This window comes from Pseudozyma flocculosa (genome assembly GCF_000417875.1).
Source record: "Pseudozyma flocculosa PF-1 unplaced genomic scaffold scaffold00012, whole genome shotgun sequence".
In the NCBI taxonomy this organism is placed as follows: Eukaryota; Fungi; Basidiomycota; class Ustilaginomycetes; order Ustilaginales; family Ustilaginaceae; genus Pseudozyma; species Pseudozyma flocculosa.
Genome location: NW_006920880.1, coordinates 252,862 through 270,582, shown reverse-complemented (window position 1 = coordinate 270,582; position 17,721 = coordinate 252,862). Strand labels below are relative to the sequence as shown.

At 65.1% G+C, this 17,721-nt stretch overlaps 4 protein-coding genes across 4 annotated transcripts; 2 read left to right on the top strand and 2 right to left on the bottom strand.

Moving 5' to 3' along the window:
* Positions 1 to 514: 514 nt before the first annotated feature.
* PFL1_03839 (uncharacterized protein) lies at positions 515 to 3,785 on the bottom strand (the record flags this gene model as incomplete). Its single annotated transcript, XM_007881362.1, has 4 exons — positions 515 to 834; positions 922 to 1,021; positions 1,132 to 2,211; positions 2,313 to 3,785. The coding sequence occupies 4 exons, from the start codon at positions 3,783 to 3,785 to the stop codon at positions 515 to 517; spliced, it is 2,973 nt and encodes a 990-aa protein (XP_007879553.1).
* A 3,565-nt stretch (positions 3,786 to 7,350) lies between these two features.
* Positions 7,351 to 9,218, bottom strand: PFL1_03838 (uncharacterized protein; the record flags this gene model as incomplete). The annotated part of the gene is made up of 2 exons (XM_007881361.1): positions 7,351 to 8,219; positions 8,351 to 9,218. The coding sequence occupies 2 exons, from the start codon at positions 9,216 to 9,218 to the stop codon at positions 7,351 to 7,353; spliced, it is 1,737 nt and encodes a 578-aa protein (XP_007879552.1).
* A 753-nt stretch (positions 9,219 to 9,971) lies between these two features.
* On the top strand, positions 9,972 to 12,970 carry PFL1_03837 (uncharacterized protein; the record flags this gene model as incomplete). Its single annotated transcript, XM_007881360.1, has 2 exons — positions 9,972 to 10,447; positions 10,738 to 12,970. 2 exons carry the CDS (start codon positions 9,972 to 9,974, stop codon positions 12,968 to 12,970), a joined length of 2,709 nt encoding a protein of 902 aa, XP_007879551.1.
* Positions 12,971 to 16,196: 3,226 nt separating this feature from the next.
* PFL1_03836 (uncharacterized protein) lies at positions 16,197 to 17,385 on the top strand (the record flags this gene model as incomplete). Its single annotated transcript, XM_007881359.1, has 4 exons — positions 16,197 to 16,505; positions 16,676 to 16,778; positions 16,871 to 16,968; positions 17,065 to 17,385. 4 exons carry the CDS (start codon positions 16,197 to 16,199, stop codon positions 17,383 to 17,385), a joined length of 831 nt encoding a protein of 276 aa, XP_007879550.1.
* Positions 17,386 to 17,721: the final 336 nt, after the last annotated feature.

Sequence of the window (17,721 nt, the reverse complement as noted above, 5' to 3'; positions counted from 1 at the left end):
GAGAGAGACGAGAGAGAGAGACGAGACGACGAGAGACGTAGAGAGAGAGAGAGAGNGAGAGAGAGAGAGAGAGAGAGTGGCGGCGACAATGATCCCGTCTTGTGGCTTGCTTAAGGGTCCGTGGATGCGTGTATAATCAGGAGACGGTTAAGAAGGGCGACCTTGAGGCTACGGGATACAGTTGTGGTGGTCGGGTAGCAATCGGGGGGCATGACGAGGATATGGCAGGAGCGAGCACGAGCGCATGCGCGTGCGAGTGCGGCAGAGGGAGAGAGGATCAAGGGAGGGGCGCCAAGGGAGCCGGAAGCGAGTTGGCACGCCGCCGGACCCGTCGATCGGCCGGCGGCAAGGCAACGACGAAAGACGAACGCCCAGAGAGATACGAAGAGGCCCGAAATAAAAAAAGAGGAGCAAAGGTGTCAGAGGAGAAGAGGTTCTTGGAGACCATCTCGAGGGTAGCGAGATGCGGATCAGGGCCACAGGAAGTATGTGAGCCTGCTGTGCCGATCTTGGATCAGGGACCCTGACCATGGCCATGCCCGTGTCCATGGCCGGAACCCTCGTCGAACGAAGGGCGCGTGGCAAAGATGGGCGAGGTAGGCATCATGCCTGGCTGCCCGACGCCCATGCCGGCGACGTTGATCGATCCAGGGGGTCCCATGGCCATGCCCGGCGGTATCGAGCCATCGGGAGCCCGGCCGAACGAGTGCTGGAGCGGGTGGCCGTGGCCAAGGAGCTGCTGAGGGGCGCCCGGGGGTTGGACAAGCATCCCGGCCATTGTCGGATCCCCGCCCTTGCGCTTGATCTTCTTGGCCCAGCGCAGGCCGCAGGCGTCTGCGAGTGCAGGAGAGGGGTACCGTCACGAAGCAAACGTCAGATGGCTGCGGCGAGGCCGCGGCAGGAGCACGCGACAGAACTCACTGCAAAGCGTCTTGGGACCGAGCGGTCCCTTGCGCCACTCGGGCGAATCGACGCGGCCGCAGTCGGTGCAGACGTGGTCGCCATCGTCCTGCTTGGGTTTCTGTCAGTGGCAAGACGGGGCGCAGAAGGAGACGCACGAGAAGCTCGAGTCAGCCAATCATGATGCTTCGCAGCGGCAGGGACTCGAGCGAGAAGCGGCCTTGTGCTCACCTTCTTGCGACGAGCTTCGTCGATTAGGCCCTGCGAGCCAGAAGGAGCAGCACCACTGGCAGTCGTGGGGCTGGTGGCCTCGTCGTCCGAGTCGTTGCCGGTACCGACGACATTCGCGAGCAGATCCTCTGCTGGACCGCTTCGCATCGTCGGGCTGGTCGGGTGCGAGCCGAGCGAGTTGTGCCTCGTCGCGCCACCAGCCGTGCCGGGACCGAATGCGCCCGACTGCGGGAAGCGCGGGTCTTGTTGCTGCTGTTGGGCGCCTGGCTGCTGGCCTGGCTGCCCCTGTTGCAGGAAGGCGGTGCCGAACATTGGGTTGACGCCATCCCGGAAAGGGCCCCCTTCGCCTTCGAGCTCCTGCTTGAGCAGATCCGGGTGGTAGGCGGCGGTGAAGTTGGCCCTCTCCGCGTCATTGTCCGGCCCGGTGAGGTCCATGTCGGCGATGAGCAGGCGCAGCTTTTCGTTCTCCAATTTCAACTCGAGGAACGAGTCGAGCATGCTGGTATTTTTGCTCGGGTATGGGCGCGACGAGCAGAAGAAGCACTGCAGGGCCCCGCGGCTCAGGCTGCTAGCCTCGCTTGGCGTATCGAGCGACTGCGACTGCGAGTTGCTGCTTTGCTTGGACCCAGACGCCGAGTGCGTCATGCTCTCTGACTTGAGATCGCCAGCGGCGGCAGCGGCACCAGCGTTGGGGTTGGCCTCGCCCGAGCTGCCCTCGGCCGCGCCAGCTTCCTTCTGAGCATCCGCGCCGTCGGCCTCGTCGCCTTCCTGAGCGCCGTTGGCCGGCATCACGAGGGGCTTGGGCGGGTAGTAGGGATGGCCCGACGCCTCAAACACGACGTACTCGCCGTCGCGCGTCAGGGCCTCGGCATACTCCTGGTCGCCCTTGTCGCGGTCCTTTTCGTCGTCGCCGGCGCCGCTGGACGCGCCCTCGGCCGAATCGCCCTTGTCTCCGGACCCGGGGGCGGAGAACGACTTTGGCTTGGTCTTGAAGCGGTAGTAGGTCAGCAGCTCGCCGTTGCTCTGGCGCATGCGATCGATCTCGCGCTCTACCGAGGGTACGTCCTGCGGGTGGATGAACTGCAGAGTGGGCACAGAGACGGGCATGGAACGGGAGGCTCAGCATCCTTCTCGGACCTCTGGCGGATGACGGCTCGCATCACCAACGACTCCCTACTCACCTCGATCAGCTTTCTCCCGCGCAGCTCCTCGCTGGTCCAGCCGGTCAAGCTGTAGGCGCTCGGGCTGGCGAAGAGGATGACGCCATCGGGATCCAGCACGTGGACAAAGTCGAGCAGCTCCTCGACGACCCTCCCGGTCCAGCCCTTGCGCTTGGTGAAGTCCGAGGCTGCCGAGGACCCGCTGGCGCTGACGTCGACTCCTCGGAGGATCTGGCTGCCGAGACCGGGCGGATGGCTGGCGGCGTGTCCGCCGAGCGCCGACGGGGGCAGGGGTCCGCCGCGAGTGAACGAGGCCTGGTGCGAGTGCGAAGAGAGAAACACCGGGGCGGCCTGACCCGGCCCGCCGGGGCCGTGGAAGCTGTGAATGTCCGAGAAGCCGTCGTAGCTCATCCCGCCCCGGAAGCCCGGCATGTTGCCCGCCAGCTCGGAACCGCTCCTCGACCTGCGGTGCAGCAGGGGGGGCCGCGTAGGCAGGTGGTGGAGAAGGTGCTGTGGTACGTCCGGGCCCGGCGCGCGGCCCACGGGTGTCGATTTGATGCTGCTGTAGTCGTGCATCATGCTGGCCGAGCTGTCGTGCTGCATCATGGCAGGCTTGGGCGGGCTCCCTCCGGGTTGGAACTGGCCGCCAAAGGTCATTCGCCGCTTTTTGCCAGGCCCAAAGTCGTCGTTGGCGATCGGATCGCCGGCACCGCCATGACCGATGCCCGATCCCGCTCCGTCGAAAGCGTTGCCGCCCTGCACCGGGTAGGCTGGAAGGAAGCCTCCGGCCATCGGCATCTGGTTCGGTGCCGTTGGGTTGAAGCCCTGCATCATGCCCATCTCGGGCCCCGATGCCATCCCATGGAGTTGTCCGCCCGCTCCGCCCTGCCCGCCCGTAGGGTCCTTCTGCTCAGCGCCGGTCGATGGTTGCCGTCTTGGGTCGGGCCCTGCGGCCGGCCCCGCGTTACCGTAGCCAAGGTGGCCGTAGGCTGCTGCCGCGGCAGCGGCCGCTGCCGGGTCCAGGCTCATTCCTTGGTTCGCGGCAAATTGACCGTTGCTGGCAGCTCGTTGTGCCACGTCGTCAGCCATGCCGCTGCCGTTGTTCTGACCCATGGGGATGCCCCCCGAGGCCTGCGACTGCATCGACATCTGGGAGGGATGAGCAAACATGGGCGGCCGCGGCTGGCCGTTGGTGCCATCGTTGTGATTGCCGGTACCGCCGTTACCTCCGCCTTCATTGCCTCCGTTGTTTGATGGGCCGGGCGCGTACTGCGAGAGAACCGCAGATATCTCCTCGTGTGTAGGCCGGCGGTAGAGCGAGGGCATGCCGCCATCGCCCGTCATGCCGGGCGGGGGCGGCGCCATCGTGCTCCCACCAGCTCCGCCGCCCTGGCCGAGGTAGCTCGTGCTCCGGAAGACGTTTTCGTTGTTGCCCTGGTCGAACATGGCTTGGGCGTCGGTGCCATTGGATCCAGGCCAGTTGGAGCCGGACATGATCCTCCCCGTCGAAGCGCTACCGAGAACTCGCGGGCGTTCTCGGTGTCGCAAGGGAAGGTGCCAAGGGAAGCGATCAGGTTAGGCGGGTCGCAAAGAAGAGCGAGGAGGGTCTATACAGGTCCAGGGGCGGTCTCTTTCCAGGAAGAGTGTCCCCGAGGGCCGGCTCTGCGCGCAAGGACGAAGCAGAGACCCGAAGGCGTGGTCCGTTCTGTCGAGCGACGGATCCGTAGTAGATCTGTAGGGTGTCGTGCCGAGCAGCGGTGGATGTCGAGCAGCTGCGCGCAACTTTGAAAGGAGAGGGCAGTCGTGTGCAGGCGATCGAGGAAGATGCGGCTTTCGCAGCGAGAAACGCCGGCGGGCGGCGGATGCTGCAGAAGGGAAGCTGTACCCTTGGTCGGTCTTGTCTCGATGCTCAGCGAAGGGTGAGAGGAGGAGCAGTTGGCTGAGATGCGACCGTCCCGGTGCGATTCTCAGTGCTTCGGCAGCAGCGGGCGGTCGGGGTCCAAAGAAGTGGCCCAGCGCCACGGACTAGCAGGTGTCGGTCGAATCCGAAGTGTCGGTCGATGCAAGTCGAGCAGATGGACCGGTAAGGTAGCGTAATGTCGAGATTAGCGGGTGATGGACGCGATGGCCGGGCGGGGATCTGGTCGTAGTAGGATGGAAAAGGGCCGTAACGAGGCTCCATCGGAGTGGCTCGGATGGACGAGCCAGGGCTATCAGGTTGGTGCGAAGAGGGGAGGAGAGGATCGTGGTGCCTGGTCGAGGGGAGAAGGAGAAGGGTGCAACGACGGGAGCCAACGACGAGCGAGGCAGGCTTTTGCGATGAAAGAGTGAGGGCGGGAGCGAGAGAGACAGACCAGACAGGCAGAGAGAGAACGAGCGAGAGACAGAGAGAGAGCGAGCCAGAGCCTCAGCGGACGGAGAGGGTCCTTGCGGCCGAGCGAGCGGGCGGGCAGCAAGCGCAGCAGCAGCGGCGGCGGCAGGCCAGGGTTCACGAGGTTCCCAAGACGGCGCGCGCAGGCGGGCCGCACCGTGGCCTGCCCTAGCCTGCCCTGCTTGCCCTGCTTGCCCTGCTTGCCCTGCCCTGCCGTGTCCTGGCCTGCCTGCCTGCCTTGGGCCTGCCCTGGCCCGAGTGCTGGCCATGGCAAGAAAAAAATTGGATCGCCTCTGGCGTGCCAGCCAGCCAACCAGCCAAAGCCCCTTGGGCAAGCAACTTGGCAAGCGGGCAAGAGAAAAAGAAAGGAGGAGCGCGTGGGGCGCGTGCGTGCTGGCGTCTCGCTCGCTCGCTGCAACGACAAAAAGGCGGCCAGCTAACGGTAGGCCAACCATGTCGACCTCGCCGTCGTCGTCGTCGTCGTCATCGCTGCTCTTCAACGACGGTCACAAAGCGTGGCAAGTCAAGGCGGCGTCGACCACTGCGGCCGGTCCCGCCGAACAAGCAGGCAGTAAGCTGGGCCATCGACGTCCAACCCGACCACTCCGGCGAGCTGCTGCGCGGTCGCCACACCGGCGTGCGGCAATCATCGAGAGCGACAAAAAGAGAACAAGCAAGCGACTGCCTAATTCCCCTTCTTGGCTGCGCCTGGTTTGCGGACCTCGTTTGCGAAGAGGAAGAGCTAGGCTGGCTTGCCGCAGCCCAGGCTGGAGAAAAGTTCCAAGACGCCGTCCGTGGCACGAGCGCGACCATTCGGCTGCGAGGCAGACGAGACCAGGACCCTAGCGCTGGACCCCGGGGTCGGGCCCTTGACGAACGTAACACGTACGCACGCACGCTAGGGCTAGGGCTGGGGCTGGGGAGCGGCCCGCCTTTCTCCGTCGATACCGTATGGCGCCGGTACGTGGTGCCGGTAGGAACCGGTCGATCCCGTCGCGACGAGAGCCTGCCACGCCACGCCACGCCTGCCTGAAGGGACAAAGATGGCGACGTCGAGGCCACCCAGCCGCAGGCCGCACGCTATGGCTCAGCGGGGGCGACACCAGGCAGGCCCCTGTTTGCGCACAGCTTTCGTCGTCAACAGACGGTCCGGCCCGGCGGCAGAGAGATGGGCCTGTAAGGAGGTACGGAGGGCCACACAAGACCACTCGACCTTTTTCTTTGGACTCTGGGCGGCCAGGCGGTAGGGCACGATGAGTGCACCGGTGGGTACCGTCGTTTCTCTGGTCATGGTGGCGCCATACGTACCGTAAGGCGTACAATGGGCGGACGGGGTGGGGCAGATTTCTGCGCGTCCTTCGTCGAGCGCCTTAGCTTGCTTTTTGCTTGCCTCGCTCGTTCCCTCGGTCTCTCTCTGTGCAACGCCCGCGACGTCGACCGGGGACTGCTTGTCATGCGGAGCCGCCGCCGCCGCCCTTGAGCAAATCCCGGCATGGGCAACACGAAGCTACGCGCGCAGAATGGGCAAGGCCAGGGGTCGGTCAGCCAGGCCGGCCCGCGACGAGGCGCTCGCGTCTTGCACACCTGCTCGCCGCCCATGCCCCCACACCGCCATCACGACTAGACTAGCTCTTCCATGCATGCTTCTAATGCTGAGATCCAAGGCTCTTGACGTAAGCAAGCAAAGATGGAAGGGGCTTGTAGTCAACATCCATGCTAGGTACGCCCTCGCCGGAAGGCACCGCACAGCGGTCCAGGGCCAGCCGAAACGCAATTGACCAGGCGGCATGCCCCGCCTGGTCTCGTTGCACCCGCTCAGGCCGAGGCGGGCAAAGGCAGCAGCAGCAGCAGCACCGTTGCGGTACCGATACCGGTACCGGCATGCTTCGACTTGCCATGCAAAGGAGCCGTTGCAGCCGCTGCAGGCCTGCCTCACTCCGTCCGGACGGGACGGGTCCTGGCGCCGGTACGCTGCCGTTTTGGCCTGCGCCCAGGCTGCACCTCGAGATCGCGCCTTGCCGCAAACCACAGCGCGCAGGTGCGTGCCCAGCGCAGCGTGCCGTGCAAGCAAAGCAGGCCAGGGCTTCAAGCAAGAAAAGACGACTAGATCCATGCATCCAATCACCGTCGTACTACCGGCGCCGCGCAGCTGAGTTGCCACACGAAGGACCTCACCGTGTGCCGCGTGGACCTGCCCAGCGTATCCAGGCGGGTCCGGAGATGGTAAGCGGATAAGTATCAAAGTGGACATGCTGTTCATTCAAGAGGATGGTGGCACCGTCGGATCGTGCCGATGCTTGGCCTCTGTCAAACGGTCGAAGACGGGGAGAGGGGGAAGAAGAGGACGCGGGGGACGGGCGGAGAGGCAGGCCGCGAGAGTGCCATCGCGGCGCGAGCCCGAGCACCTTGGCAAGACGCCGCAGCTTGCAGGCACGGGGATCCGGCACGCGAAAAGGAATCCGGCCGATACAGACGCCTAGCGCACCGCGCAGTCGGCGGAAGGTCAGGCTGGTCGCGACCGGTCGAAAGATGCCACAGTCTCTAGAGATGGTCTGATCCTTGCCGCGTCCGCTGCAGCACGTTCCATCGGCTCGAGGCGGTCACAAGGCTTCGCGGTTCATCCATCGCGCGGGACAGATGCGAGAGAGGATACACGAGGAATGGCGACGGCGCTCGGCCTTCTGCTGCTCAGTCGTCGTTGTCGCTGTCGCTGCTATCGTCGTCGTCGTCGTCCTGGGCCGACAAGCTGGCGCGCCCTACTTTGCCCTCGACGATGAGGTTGGCGCTCGGTGCCAGGCCGTCAATGTCGCCCAGCGTCTTGCCGCTGCCGTCCGCGCCCACCGCTAGCAGCTCTGGACCGATCTGCTTCCGCGGATAGCCGAGCACCAGGGTGAAGTCGTAACGATGCTCGTACTCGGACGGCGGGACGGAGAGGGCCGCGCTGTCCTGCTCATCGACGCCGGCGGCGTGCGTCTCGACGTAGGCAAAGACCGACTCAAGGCGATCCGATGGCTGGAAGCTGCGCGACAGGTTCTTGCCGTCCGGTAGGCGGAAGGCGAGGCGTATCGCCGGCTGACCTGCCGACGGCTCCTCGGGCACCAGGTGGCGCTTGGCCCAGCCGAGCCAGGCGCGGCGCTTCTGTTGCTGCGCCTCGAGCTCTGCCTGCGCTCGACGCTGCCGCTCGGCCTCGAGGGCGCGCTGCCGTTCCTCCTCGCGCTTGCGGGCCACGCGCTCCGCGTCCCGGCGGCTTGCCTCTTCGTAGGCGCGGTCCTGCTCGGCCTTGAGCTCGCGCTCGATCTCCCTGCGCCTCTTTTCGCTCCTCAGCCGGTCGAGGTACGTCCTGGTGCGCGGCAGCAGCACGTCGGCGATGTGGGACGAGATCGACTGCGCCGACGTGGCCGTCATCGGCGACCCTTCGAGGCGAGAGAGCACTGCCGGACGGGGCGAGGAGCTCGATGCCCCGCTCTGCGAAGAGGCGGCCCTGCGTGCTGCCCGCGCCGGCTGTAGTGCGATAAAGGCGACAAAGGGATAGGTTGTGGCCTCGAGCTGGGTAGCGACTACAGAGGCGAAAGGATGACGGGCGACGGCAGCAGAAAGACGTGGTCAGCGATGGGCGGTCTGCTGCGGCGCTGTCCTTTGCGAAGCGCTTGGCGCTTGGACCCAAGCGAGCAGCATGCGCGCCACTCACCCTGATACGCCTCTCGCTCGCGAACGTCGCCACCCCACACGACAAAGTCTGGCCGCGAGACGAGCTCGACGAGCTCTTCGTCGACGAGCACCTTTCTGCGGAAGTGTTCGGCGTCGCCGTGCTCGCGGCTGGTCAGCACGACCATGAGGATCTTGATCTGCTCCTTTGCCAGCTTGAGTGCATCCGAGTAGCCACCGATGTGGAACGGAGGGATCCGTGGCGCCGGCGGCGGCCCTGTACCGTCCCTCGAGCGCGACGTGGATGAAGCTTCGCTCGCGGCCGCTGGCAAGGCGCTGCGAGGGCCAGAGGTGGCGCCAGTCTCCTCCTCTAGCTCGCGCACGAACCTCTCTGCGCAGATGCGAGGGTCGACCTTGGGCATCCGGGACCACCCATCCGACCCGGGCGCGCCGCCGAATAGCCCGGGGAACAAGCTTCGAAGGCGAAAGATGCGGGCGATGAGGAGCAGTATCGACTGCGCTAGGGACAAAGGGAAGGTGATCGCGGACCAGACGATCGAGGAGATTGACATGCCACCGGGACGATCCCCGAGGGGGCCCCTGCCGCTGCTGAGGCCCACGCCGCCGGGGTACGGCCTCGTGGCACGCCTTGCTGCAAGGCCGTCGTCGACCTCGAATGCGCTGACCGGAGGTCTGGCAGCAAAGGATCGCGCGATCTCCTCGTCATCGGCACCGCTCCGCCTGCGCTCGGCGGCGCTGTCGTCCTGTATCGCCCGGGCCGCCCTCTGGACGTCCCAGCCCTCGATTTCCAGCAGGGTGGTGAGCATGGCTTCGTCGGGCAGCGCCGTCCCAGAGGCCCGCAGGACATTGCGCAGATCGGCAGCTGCGGCCTGTCTTGAAACTTCGTCCATGTTTGCGTAGCCGCACGACCCGCAGTCGGTGGCGTCGTGACAATGGGCGGGGGGACCTGTCTCTGAGCCGGAGTAGCGAGCTCGATGGCGCTCGTGCGCCTCGGCGGTGACTGTAGGTTGCTACGGTTGATAGATGATCTGGAGCCTTGCTTGTCGTCACTGCGCCGAGTGATTGCTTGGTGCGGCGCCGTACGTGGTGCTTGAAGCGATGATGGTGGGCATAAAGGACGAGGGACGAGGTGGCAGGGGCACCAAAGACCCAATCCGCATCGAGGGCGGCTGCTGGCCCGGCCGATGCCCCCGCCGCTTTCAACACAGCAGGGTCCGAGCGCGCCCCAGACAAATAAAGACCTCCGGACCAGGCTGTGGAGGCTTGGCCGCGACGACGCCGATGCTTCGGATCCGCTCGCCAGCCTCGAACCCGGGCGGGCGGATTTTTTCCGCCTGGCCTGCCGTCTTGTCTTTTTCTTCTTCCTTCGCGAAGAGGCGGCGAAAGGGGGGAAAATGCAGGCCAAAAAGGTCTCGGTGCCCACTTTCCTCTTCCCCCTCCGCCCATCAACCACCTTGCTTTGCCTCGGGTCTCACTTCACCCTTCACACATCCCGCGTCGCTCTGGCTTCTGGCACAGAGGCCCGCAACCAGCAGCGACAGCACCAGCAGCGTCCACATGGCATAGCGACCCGATCGCGCCGCTGCCACCCTGCTCCCACACCCATCTGGGGATCGACGTTCGGCCCTTCTTTCGCCGCCGCGATGAAGTCGGCCTTCCAGTTCTCCAACCTCTGCGGCACAGTCTACCGCCACGGAAACGTCGTCTTCTCTCCCGATGGCGATTCAATCTACTCGCCGGTCGGCAACCGGCTGTCGATCTTCGACCTGGTGAGGAACACGTCGACGACGCTGCCCTTCGAGACCCGCAAGCCCATCGCGCGCATCGCGCTCTCGCCGGCCAACACCGCCATCGTCCTGGTCGCCGACGAGGACGGACGCGCCCTGCTGGTCAACACTAAACGCAGGTCTGTGCTGGCCCACATGAACTTCAAGCAGCCCCTCCGCGACGCGCAGTTCTCCCACGATGGCAAGCACCTCGCCGTCACGCACGGCGCCCAGGTCCAGGTGTGGAGGACGCCTTCCCACTTGGCGCGGGAGTTCGCACCCTTTGTGCTCCACCGCACCTATACCGGCCACTTCGACGACGTGCTCAGCATCCGGTGGACCAAGGACAGCCGGTGAGTGATGCGTGTCAGACACTTCAAAGACCTCGCAGCGAGGACCGCAGGACAGCCTGCATCCACACGACTGCAGCAGCAGCAGCAGCAGCAGCGCTCAAGGATGCTCCAAATTAACTGATTTAATGAGTCTGCTCACATAGCGGAAATCTATCGCATTGGCCTGAGAGCACTGCTGCTGCCGCACGCGCGCCTTGACGTCCTCGCCGCGGTCTCGTTGATGCTGTCAGCGAACGCGCACCGCTGACCACTTTTCTCGCTCGTATCGCTTTGACCGCCCGATCTGCCAGGTTTTTCATCACCACGTCCAAGGACATGACCGCCCGCCTCTACTCGCTCAACCAGGTCGAGGGCTTCCGGCCCAAGACCTTTACCGGCCATCGCGATGCCGTCATCAACGCCTTCTTTTCCAAGGACGAAAGGACGATCTTCACCGTGTCGCGCGACGGTGCCTGCTTCACGTGGAGGGCCAAGGACGAAGACGACGTCGCCACGGCCGATATGGACGAAGACGACGAGGACGGCGCACTCCGGAGCGCCAATGGCTTCGCGCTCTCCAAGCCGGGGAGCTCGTCGTCCGGCCCCGACGACACCGTCGGCCTCACGCGGTGGGGCATCGCCGAGAAGCACTACTTCATGCAGCCCCAGACCAAGACTGTCTGCTCGGTCTTTCATCCCGAGACTTCGCTCCTCGTCGTCGGCTTCTCGTCCGGCGTCTTCGGGCTCTGGGAGATGCCCGACTTCAACAACATCCACACGCTCAGCATCAGCCAGGAAAAGATCTCGAGCGTCGCCATCAACGCCAGCGGCGAGTGGCTCGCCTTTGGCGCGCAGAAGCTGGGCCAGCTGCTGGTCTGGGAGTGGGCGAGCGAGTCGTACATCCTCAAGCAGCAGGGCCACTTCTACGACATGAACACGGTCGGCTACGCGTCCGACGGGCAGGTGGCCGCCACGGGCGGCGACGACGGCAAGATCAAGCTGTGGAACACGTCGAGCGGCTTCTGCACCGCCACGTTTTCGGAGCACTCGGCCTCGGTGTCGTGCATCGAGTTCGCCAAACAGGGCTCGGTCCTCTTCAGCGCCAGCTTGGACGGCACGGTGCGCGCCTACGACCTCGTGCGCTACCGCAACTTCCGCACGCTGACGAGCCCGACCCCGGTTCAGTTCATCAGCCTGGCCGTCGACCCCTCGGGCGAGGTCGTCTGCGCCGGCAGCGCCGACAGCTTCGAGATCTACATGTGGAGCGTTCAGACGGGCAAGCTGCTCGACATCCTCTCGGGCCACCTGGGGCCCGTCGCCGGCCTCTCCTTCAGCCCGAGCGGCAGCGGAGTGCTGGCGAGCACCAGCTGGGACAAGAGCATCCGCCTGTGGGAGGTCTTCAGGACGTCGCAGAGCGTCGAGACCTTCCAGCTCAACGGCGACGGCCTCGCCATCGCCTTTAGCCCCGACGGCACCGAAGTCTGCGCTGCTTCGCTCGACGGCCAGCTGACCTTCTGGAACGCCCAGGACGGAAAGCAGACCGGCGTGCTCGAGTGCCGGCGCGACATCTCGGGCGGCCGCAAGGTCGACGACAAGGTCGGCCGACGCAACAACGCCGCCGGGGCCTGCTTCACCACGATCTGCTACAGCGCCGACGGCGCCTGCATCCTCGCCGGTGGCAACTCCAACTACGTCTGCCTTTACGACGTGCGGGAACGGGTGCTGCTCAAGCGGTGGGAGCTGACCAAGAACCTCGCGCTCGACGGCACCCAGGACCGCCTCGACAGCCGTCGGGTGACCGAGGCCGGCAACATCGACCTGGTCAATGACCGCTCCGACGAGGAGGACCTGCTGCCCGAGGAGCGCATGGACCGCAGCCTTCCGGGAGCCCAGCGCGGTGATCTGTCCAAGAGGTCGACGCGGCCCATCTCGAGGGCCAAGTGCGTGCGCTTCGCGCCTACCGGTCGCTCCTGGGCGGCGGCCGCGACGAGTGGGCTGCTCATCTATAGCCTCGACGAGCAGGCGGCGTTTGACCCGTTCGACCTCGATATCGACCTGACGCCCGAAGCCGTGCGCGAGGCTTCTCGGCAGGGCGAGAGCCTGCTGGCGCTGGTGGGCGCCTGCCGACTGGGCGAGAAGCCGCTGATGGCCGAGGTCTACGAGCAGACGTCGCCGTCAGACATTGCGCTCATCGCTCGGCAGCTACCGCTCGTCCATCTGCCCGCCGTGATGCGCCTGGTGGCTGAGCGGATGCAGCCAGCCAGCGCCAGCCCGCACGTCGAGTTCCACCTGAAATGGATCGCGGCCCTCTTCGCGGCCCACGGCACCGAGATCCGGGCGCGCGCCGCCACCGACTACGCGCCGACGCTGAGGGCAGTGCAGGTGGCGCTCAACGAGCTGCGCGCCAACGTCAAAAAGACGAGCGACGACAACCTCTTCGCCATGCTGTACGTGTGGAACGGCTTTGGGCAGCAGCACCATGGCGCCGGCAAGGGACCTGCCAACGGCATCTCCGCCATCGGCATGGAAATCGACAGCCTCTGAGCCTCGCTCGCCGCAGGTCCATCCTTGCCTACGCTCGAAGTTCGACCTCGGACGACCCCGGACGTCGTCGATTGAGCGGGCAGAGCTTCATCACCCATCATTGTATTTGTACGGCACACCTACAGCAGCATGCACGCCTACTATGGAAAACTACAGGCGGAGGAGCAGGTGCTAGAGTGATCAGCCGAACGACCCGCAGACGAGCGCGGATAGGCACGGCAGTGTACGTGCTGGCCATGAAGGGCATGGCACCAAGCTGGTCGACCCTCGGCCGATGCCCTCGCGGAGCATTACCGACGGCAGGCTCCCGCTGCGAGGCGTCGTGCATCGTCTGCGTGCGACGGGCCGGCGCCACCAACGTGGCTCCGTTGTCCCTCGTGCTTCTCACCGCGTGTCTTCGTCTCCTGCTCGCCGCCGCCTGCCAGGCCTCCGGCGCGGAGGCTCGATCCGGCCCCCCCGGCTGATGGCCTTGCTTGCTTTGATTGGTCCGGCACCTCGCGGCCTTACGCGGTTCCGCTGCAACAGGGAGCGAGGCCCGGACCCTGGGGTCTTTGAGGTGCGTCAGGTTTGCGCAGCAGCTAGTACGCCCGCCGTACGTCTGCCGGGCCCGGGTGTGGCGTTCGAAGGTGGCGGCAAAGACGGCCAGGAAGCGCCCGCGAGGTCGCCTGTCCCAGTGTCATGTCCTTGCGGCCTATCGCAGCTGAGCTAGATATGTATGTACACATACAGACATGCCAAGAGGTCGCCGCCGCGCTGGAATCTCGACAAGACAGCGCCCAAACACGGAGGGTTGAGCCGCGAAAGGACGCCACCGCTTCGCCCAGATTCCCGAGGGCTTCTCATGTCGTTGTCGTGCGTGCGATCCATGCGAGGGGCGGCCGCGCGTGGCGGCGTGAGATGGTCGCCGTGCCGCCCGTTTGATGGGCAGCAGCCGGAGTCATGTTCGGCTCGGACTTGATGGCCCTCTTGGACCGCAGCGGACCCACTCTTGTCGTTGCGTCTTTCTCTGTTCGTCGTCGCTACGCTGTCCGAGGACGCCGCAGCCGGGACCTCCCGACGACGCTTCTGTGCCGGGTTGCATTGTTGCAAACAAAGGACCCCCTCCTGCTGATCAGTAGTATGACTCGCAACGGGGCCGCCAATGCCCACGGTGGCGGTTTCAGCTTGTCACTTGGCCGCAGCATACGTCGGAGGACGCCGAGTCCGTCATGAAAGTGGCGTGACTGTGACCGACGCGGCCGTATCGGTGCTTCCCGAGAAAGACTCTGTCAGGCCATGGCTCGCAGGCGTGCGCCATGGGGAATCACCTCTGCGACCCGCTGCGAGTGGGAGGGTTGAAGCACGACGAGGCAGGCATGCGCTGCAACGGTGGGGTGGCAGCCTCTGTAGCATTTACATATACACATCTTCGGCGCTGCGGACCGATCCTTTACCTCTCCGGCTTGAAGGAATCGGCGAGAAGATAGGCCGAAGGCTTGCGCACCAAGTCGTGGTGGCAAGTCGGTCGCCAGTCGAAGAGATCAGACGAGCGCTGCGAGTTGGCAGCACCCGCTCGTAAGTTAGCGTTCATCGCGAACGCACTCTAGGAGCTCTCGGTTCGAAGGTGCCGCAGGCGAGCGGGACCCTGGGCGGCGCGGCAGCAGCGCAAGCGAGCACCGAGCGAAGTTGATGAAAGAAGGTGCGGACGTCTTCGGCCTACATCCGGCTTCCTAGCTGGTACAGTAGCCAGACTACTTACTGCGCTTCAGGCGCGCCAGTGAGCTGACCGTATCACGGACCCTCGTTCCACAACCCTGCCTGGTGGGACGCTGGCGGCTTGCTTCTTCTCTCTAAGTCCCACACCGTCCTGCCAGCGCATGCGCCGCTGCCTTAGCTCGCCCATTTGGCTTTTCTCCAGGCGTGGTATCACAGGTGGACGCGTGAGTACGTACATCATCCCTTGCCGACCGGGGACCATCTCCCGGCTGGAACCAAGAGGCAGGCAGGCTCATCACAGACAAAGACGAGGTGCACCACAACGAGCAGGCAGGCAACAGGCCGGCCGAGCATGAGGCCGTAGCCGCGACCCGCACCTCGCACATGTGTACCGTCAAACGCAAGGCCTCACAGCGCTTCAGAAAAAGCTGAGCTGCAAATTTCCCAAGGCGCTGCAAGCAAGCCGTACGCTGCGGTTCCTGGGCCAGGCGCAGCGAGCCAGAGAACGAGACAGGGCCAGCAGGCTGGGCAGGGGGCACCGTGGGACCCCAGGGTTTCTGGCGGACTGCCCGCTGCCGTGGCTGGGTGGCACCCGTACCTGAAACGCTGAGGCCTCCGACCCGCTTTGAGGGCCACCCACCCGCCACGGAAAAAAGGCTTGCCACACCTACCTCGTGCTCTCGGCGGCTCGAGGCCGAGTCCGGCAGTGCCGGGAGTGAAGAAGAGAGCCACCGCGCCTAGTCTAGGCTCCTCCGACTGCAGAGAGAAGCAGCAGAAGAAAACTCCCGTCTGCTCCTTGGCTGCGGACTGCCAGATGTTGGAGGGACTGTTTCGGCCAGGCCTGCCAAGGCAACGCGCGGTGGAGTTACGGTCGAGGTGCGGGCGAGCGGGCGGGTGGGTTGGGTTGGCACGGCACGACGCCGAGGGCCAGCAGGGGCGGGCGGCCTCTTGGCCCCGGCCCCGGCCCCGGCCCCAGCCTCAGCCTTCTGCAAATCCTCGACGCTGGCCTCTTCGGCTCCCTTATGGCCGCCCTCGCTTCCACGCACACAGTCCCGGCTGGATTCCGACCTGCCAGCCCCCACCACCGTCGCCGCCACCACCGCCACCCAACACCATCCGACCACGTTCACCAGGCTCCGACTCGAGCGGATCCATCCATATCCTCACTTCCGTCTTCTTGACCACAGCTTCTCTCGCACGCCGTCGCTGCGTCTGGCTTCACCCGTTCCGCTCGCCCATCGGCAGTCTCGTTCCAGGCTCAACAGCAGCGCCACCCACCCGCTGGCCCGATCCATCGACCGACGTTTGCCAAAGCTCACCGTCCTCTCTCGTCGAACCATCCACGGATCTGAACCTGCGATACCTTCTGATCGCGACCTGGATCGACTGGTTCGAATCCCCCTCGTCACGCCCGCGTTCGCCGACTTTGAGCGCTTATCAGAAGCCGCCCGACGCGACCGACCTTTGCCCCCCGCTCCACCTCCGGAGGTCTTTCAATACGTTTCTCAACTCGCTCTTCTCGCCCATCATCATGGCGTCGACGTCGTCGGCGCCACTGCGCATCCGGCACCTCACCGCGGCGGCCGCACAGCAAATCGACCAGGAGCTCCTGGGCGCGTCGGGCGGCTTCTCCATCGACCAACTCATGGAACTTGCCGGTCTCTCTTGCGCCCAGGCTGTGTACTCGTGCTACCCGCCCTCACGATACCCCAACGTCCTCGTCGCATGCGGCCCGGGCAACCAGGGCGGCGACGGCCTCGTCGCGGCGCGCCACCTCTACCACTGGGGGTACGAACCCACCGTCTGGTACCCAAAAGTCGGCAAGACGGAGCTGTTTCAGGTAAGCTCTCAACGTACTGCGGCGCGAGAGGCGCTGCGACTCGATAGACCCCTTTGCGAGGCCGGATGCAGCGGCCCCGAATCTCTGGCGACCGTCGCCGGTCGTGACCGGCTCTTGCTCACCTTTGCGCTCTGCCACCCTCGGTTTCTTCTGCATTCTGCCCGGAGCAGAGGCTGAAGGTCCAGTTGCAAGGCCTCAGGATACCCTTCATCGCGGCAGAAGATTTTGAAGACGCCCTCGGCGCGGCGGACCTCTTGGTAGACTCGATCTTTGGTGAGTGTACTCGGGCGCACGCGACGACTGCCCTCCGCGATCCTGTCGGACGCTGAACGCGAACGCTTTGTTCCGCCTCTTACTATGTCCAGGCTTCTCGTTCAAGGGAGATGTCCGGGAACCCTTCAAGGCACCCCTCGACCTGCTCAAGTACGAGTCGCGGATCGAGTTTGAGGCAAGACGGAAGATGGTGGGTCTGCGCTCGCCGGGCTGCCGAGCGACCTTGAGCCCTTGAGTCCTGCAGAGGCTGACGTGCGCGGGCTCCTCCTTCACCTTCTTGATGCAGCCGCCTGTGGTGTCGGTGGACATTCCTTCATCGTGGGACGTCGAAAAGGGAAACATCAACAACGCTTTCACACCAAGCGTGCTCGTCAGCCTGACGGCGCCCAAGCTGGGCACGCGCGACTTTAAAGGGCGCCACTTCCTCGGCGGCCGCTTCATCAGCGAGGACCTCGAGGAGAGATTCGACCTACGGCTGCCCGACTACCCGGGCAGCGAACAGGTCGTGGAAATCACCGGTTGCCAGCCTCTTGAGGGCCAGGAGCGCGACGACGCCGATGCCCCTGATTCGACGGCGGCGGCGTCGACGCCGGCTGCAAAGGCCTAGCAGCCGGAGTCAACGCGAAAGCTCGTGGCCATTCACTCTGTCTGGCGCCCAAGCTGCAATCGCTCGTCGGGCTTTCACGTCCTCCCACCGCCGCTCTCCGCCCTTTCGTCTTCACTTTGTCCGTTGCTTGTCTCGTCCCACCGTCTCTCCCCGCCTCTCTCTCTCTCTCTTTCTCGCGTCGATTGTCTCCTCTCGTATCGCTCTCTCGCCTCTCCACTCTCTGTCTTCATTCTCCTTTTGGGAACTCCGCTTGTTTCTCGGCCATCGGTTCGGATCGGGGTCGCCTGGTTCGAGGCTTGACGCTGGCCGGCACGCCAGTGGGTATACGCGGGGAGG